Genomic DNA, 5792 nt, shown 5'->3' with positions numbered 1-5792 from the left:
GCACTTGAAACAGTTCCTTCGCAGTTGACTTCCCCAATGCTACACGTCGTCTAATGTCCTGATATGCCTAGGGTCTAAGTATTCATAACACCATAATAAGCAGACTCTCTTTTTCTTTTTATTAATATATAAATATCAGACAGTGACAGTGGTAATAAAATGACATAACTAGTGAATCTCAAATACATACTAATTTCTTTTCTAGTTTCTTTGCATTTTAATTCTTTGAAATGAGTAAGTATGGTATGTTTTTAGTTAACTACAATATGTAGTTCAGAAGACCCTTAATTCCCAGTGGTTCTAGAGAAAATAATAGCTGAATTCATTTATTCATTTTATGCATATGCCAGAGTGTGCTCCTCCAGACTCTTACTTCATACTGCTTTTGAGGCTGGAGAATAAAATAATAAGATGATATATTCCTATGACTGACATAACCCCAGACTGTGCTCTCACAGTTCTGGAGTCTTTACGGTTGAAATCAGGGTACCGGCAGGGCCATGTTTCCTCCGAGGCTCCAGAGGAGAATCCTTCCTTGCCTCTTCTAGCTGCTGGTTGCTGGTAATCCTTAGTATTCCTTAGATTGTAGGTTGTTGTTGTAGTTAAGTGCCATCAAGTCAGTTCTGACTCATAGTGACCCTATGTACAACAGAACAAAACACTGACTGGTCCTGTGCCATCCTTAAAATCATTGATCCAAGTGAAATAGCTATGGTTAATATGTTCAAGAAAATAGAGATGTCTGTGGAAAATAGATAAAAAATAGTATAAAGATTTTATTATAATATCAGAATGCCTGAAAAATGAAATAGAAGTTCTAGAAGTGAAAAGTGCAGTATTTAAAATTAAACTCTTTAGATAGGTATAATAGATTAGAACTCCCAGGTGACAGGTCAGTAGAAAACATATAATTGAAGGAGTGAGATAAAAGTGAATGGAAAAAAACAGAATTTAAAGGACTTACAGAGATTTGTGATACCCGTGGAAAGCTCTGATACACATGCAATTGAATAGAAAGAAAGAAGAGAGAAAGTCAGGCAGAAGCAAGTTTGAAGAGAGAGTGTGCCAGAATTTTCCAAAATTGATCAAAGATACCAATCCAGAGATTCAGGAAGCTCTACTTTCCCTGAGCAGGACAGATAGAAAGAAAACCACACTTGGACACATCATAGTATGCTTGTTGAAAACCAAACACACACCTGCACACACGCACATGTGTGCATATGCCTACACACACACACACACACACACACAACTTTAAAAAGAACCTGAAGCAAAAACACAACCTTTAAATCTTCAAAGGAACTAACATAAGAAGACTGATGTGTGACGTCTCAAGAGAAGCAAATGGAAGCCATCTTGAAACTGTTGGGAAAAATACCAGATTACCTAGACTCCTATATCCAGCAAAAGTATCCTACAAGAATGAAAATGAAATAAAAGTCATTTCCAGACAAACGAAAACCAAGAGAATCTTTTACCAGCAAGCCTAGACTGAAAGTCAGCAAATGAAAACATCAAAAAATAAGTCAACAGCAAGCAACTACAATGAAAAACTAAGTTCTTCAGATGGGAGAGAGAGGATTCCATTAAGGAACAACCAAAATGAAGAAGAGTGAAGAGTAATGGAAAAGATAAATAAGTAAAGAAATGTAAACTGATACTAACTAAACATTGACTGCAAAAAAACAAACAGTATCTTATGGGGCTTACAGGTAAGTACCGAAAAATCCTTAACAACAATACAGTGAAAGGTGAGGGGAAAATAAATGAAGTTAAAGTATTCTAAAATTCTAGCATTATTGAGGATGTGGCAAAGTCAAGAACGCATGTTGAATGCACTAAAAGCATAGTTTTAAAACAGTAAAATTATTGAAGGGGAAAATGGAATGATAAAACATAATCATTTACTTCAGGAGGAGACAAGAAAGTTAAACCCAAAACTGGTCCTTGTAGGCAGCCCTGGCAAGAACACTAATGCCTGCAGTATGTGCTGATTTGATGTTGCTTTTGAACTATAAGCTTAACCTTCCCCATGTTTTTGGATTCAAGCTTGCCAAGAAAGATTTAGGTGACGAAGTAGTGGTGGGGCTTTTAGCTTGATTGTCTACTTTGTTGTCGTCTCTGGAAAGTGAGTACTTTGGTCTTTTTGGCCCTCATTTTGGCAGTTGCTTTCTCCTTAGAACAGCACTTTAATCGATCTTGAGGGCTCAGATCTAAAGGATCGTCGTCTTAGCTGTACTGCAAGTTGGGGGAGCCCAAGTCAGCCACAAGCGTTAGTGACAGCCGTGGCTATTCTGCTGCTGGGTGACATGGTAGATGGGCCCCTGGGTCCTGGATCCATTTGTACAAGCCTTTGGTGGGCTCATCAACAGAGACTTGGACTTGGCTAAATGTTTCACCTGATGCATCGCACCTTCTTCTCTGAAGTAAACATATCATGTTTACTTAAAAGTAAAATATCATGAACTTCTCTATTAAGATTTCTGCCATCTGAAGTGCTCCAAGTACTATCTTGAGGTCTTGGCTTGATAGCGTGGAATCAGTGTGATAGCATGGAATCAATGTGACTTGAAACAGCATGATTTTTCAGGGCATCCTTCAGAAATTCAGCATCCACAAAATAAATTTTCCTAAAAATTACTCTAAGGCACTAAGAATTAAAAATTATTCATTATTAATTAAAAATTACTCTAAGGTCAGATGAGCTGTCTGATTGCAGATCCTGCTGAGGAAGTATACATTTCATAAAGAACACCAAATAATGTCTTAATAAAAGACTTAGCTGGTTCCAGATCCTTTTTCATAAGCTGTCCTTGAGTATCATCCTTCTTTAACTCTGAATATCCACTAGTGTTAGTATTGGCTAATGGGTTAGGTTTTCTCTGAATGGCACATGTTGTTCCTGTGTCCACAGTGATTTGCTGCTTAGAATTAAAGTCAATAGTATAAACTTGTCCCAGAGTGGGCAAACTTACTTTACCAACCTCATGGGCTACATCAGTTATCTGGTTATCAGTTCTTTTATAGAGATGCCAGAAATCCCGACCATTGGGCCACTGCCGTATCACCCCATTTGTGTTCTGTGTGTTTCCCTTCAGCGTGGTATCAATTGCAAAGGTGCCTTCCTTTGGTAAACATGGTATACGTTTGCAAATCAGAGACATCAGTTCATAAAGTTCCTGGGGATTCTGGGGACCAAGATCTATTTGCTCCTGATAACTTCTGTTGGAGATATCAAGCAGGAGGAAGTGCAGTATATCCGTGATGTTTTGCTCTATAAGTTGAACGGCTAGAGTTGGACAGTTGGAACACATCAGAGAAAACATGCGAACCACCATTATAAAAATCCCAGAACTTAAATTTGGTGGAGTCATTACCAATAGTTGTTGAACATTTGTAAGCAGATCTTTGGAGGCCACCTGCTGGAGTGAATTCTCATGTTTGAAATTATCTGCTCTGAATGTACAAAACAAAGAAAGGCAAGCACTTTCTACTGACTTTTTGTCTTGATGGGTTAGCCTTTGGGGAAGTAGTGGGAGGGAATCTGCCACAAAGTGAAGTTCATCCAGCATGATACTCTGGCAGCAGTTGGCTGCAATTGCTAGCGCGTTTCTTTGGGCGTTTATGCTGAAGAGCACTAGATATAGCAGGCAGTCTGCCAAACCACCTGCCTGCAGAATGGCTTTACTGTGTCTATGGGATAACATCTCCAAGGCAGTTGGGGCTTGCTCTGCTACATCATTACGCTGAGTCACTTGCAGCTTTTCTCAAAAGACAGGAATAGCTTCCATTACAACTACAGATGATCTAGGAGTGCCTCTGTCATGTAGGTCAAGGTGTGACAAGTGTGGTTCATAATATCAAAATTATGCTCCATCTGCAGTAATGTTGTCAAAGCTGGAACGACACACTCTTGACAAGAAACCTTTCCAGAGTCTCCAAAACTGGTAGGTAAAATAGGAAAAGTAATATGATAGATATAAATATGCATATTTAAATGGAGAAACATAGAGCAAGTCTGCAAATTTGAATGATGGAAACATATTTTTTTAAAATTTTGTTAAAAGAAAACTATCTTATTTTCTAGTCTAATGTATATAAGTAGATAAAAATACACAGAACATCTACATATACTTGTTTTTCTGGCAGCTTCTTTGTGATATTGGCCACAGTGAAGAAAAATTGGGTTTTAACTATGAGGATATCATTATTTGGTAAGTGTGCTTCAAATCACCTCCCCCTCCCAGACTTTAGTTATTTTAAACTAGCAATAGGATAGTATAGCACTTTTTACTTGATACTGTAGAAATAGTTGAAACATTAGAAAAGTTCAGAATTTTCAGTAGTTTTATGTGTTACCGTGTGGGTCTCAGTGATAATTTATAATCATCAGAAACAAAGAAACAAAGCTAATGCTAAAAAATAGGTAGAGTTCTGTAATTTAAACTACTAAACTGAAATTTGCAAATCCATGGTTCCCATATTATTTCCCAAACCAAGAGGAACCGATAAAATTTTCTCTAGGACTTAAAAACCTAAGAGAAAATGTGTTACATGGCAAACTTAATTTGCCCGAGCACACCAGTAGAGGAATAATGTTACACAGTTGCATAACCACCTATTTGGTATTCTTAAGAATTAAAATTGCTATAAATGGTCTGTGGCTGCTGTCATTATAAAATCTTTATATTTATTGGTTTAAAGCAGTGATTTTTTTTGTGAAGATGGAAGCAAGAAAGCGTACTGTAGAGGCATATGTGACATATCTTGGGAAAGATACCTTTAATTCCCATCATTTATATAAAGTAAACTGTAGAAAGTATAACTATTTATTCTTGACTGGTAAGACCTTACTAAGGTGGCATGGATTAAAAAATGACACTACTGAAGTTCATTAATTCTGAATGAGTTTTATATACATAAAATGCAATGATATAGACTTAGCCACGCATGATTAGAAGGTTTGCATATTTCAACTGAGTAAGAATTCAGTATTAAAATTTTGTTTGTATTTGAAACCCATGCAGCAAAATGTCTTTGTTTTTGTTTTCATACAGTTTGCGGTTAGCTTTATTAAATGAAGCTAAAGAAGTGAGAGCAGCAGGGCTACGAGCTCTTCGGTATCTCATCCAAGACTCCAGTATTCTGCAGAAGGTGCTAAAATTGAAAGTGGACTATTTAATAGCTAGGTAATTTTTCTAAATTTGTCCATATTATATATATATATATTGTATTGAGCTTTAACATACATACATAAATATCTACATTTTTGGTGAAAAGATGGATTAGATTTTACATATAAATATGGACCCAAAAGAGCTCTGGTGGCCCAATAGTTAAAGCATTTGGCTGCTAACCAGAAGGTTGACAGTTCGAACCCTCCAGCTGCTTCACAGGAGAAAGATGAGGCAGTCTTCTTCAGTAAAGATTTACAGCCCTGAAAACCCTATGGAACAGTGCTACTCAGTCATATATAGGTTTGCTGTGAGTCAGAATCACCTCAATGGTGGTTTTTTGTTTTTTTTTTAAATATACACCCATATAGTTTGCTATTTAGAATAAGATAGAGAACATTTTCACCGTCCCATTGGTAAACATTGTTCTGACTTTTCTTATTGTAAACTAGTTTTTCCCTCTGTACTTGAGCATCATATGTTGGAAGTATGCAGTAGTTATTCTTTTCTTTCCTTGATATTATCTGTGAGATTCATCCAACTACATATGCAGTAGTTATTCTTTCCTTTCTTTGGTATTATCTGTGAGATTCATCCATATTGGTTGTCCCTCCC

General features: G+C 36.8%; 1 protein-coding gene across 1 annotated transcript in view; it reads left to right on the top strand.

The window, feature by feature from the left end:
• LOC122151101 (rapamycin-insensitive companion of mTOR-like) overlaps positions 1 to 5792 on the top strand; it is a 137640-nt gene that overhangs the window by 111699 nt on the left and 20149 nt on the right. Inside the window, exons 5-6 of the mRNA XM_042782398.1 lie at positions 4153 to 4217; positions 5061 to 5192. Coding sequence (XP_042638332.1) covers positions 4153 to 4217; positions 5061 to 5192 — 197 coding nt within the window. The remainder of the gene's footprint in view (positions 1 to 4152; positions 4218 to 5060; positions 5193 to 5792) is intronic.

Source organism: Orycteropus afer, unplaced genomic scaffold, assembly GCF_000298275.1.
Source record: "Orycteropus afer afer isolate SDZICR_OR568_19922 unplaced genomic scaffold, OryAfe1.0 scaffold00300, whole genome shotgun sequence".
Lineage (NCBI taxonomy): Eukaryota > Metazoa > Chordata > Mammalia > Tubulidentata > Orycteropodidae > Orycteropus > Orycteropus afer.
This window is presented reverse-complemented; position numbering and strand designations above follow the sequence as displayed.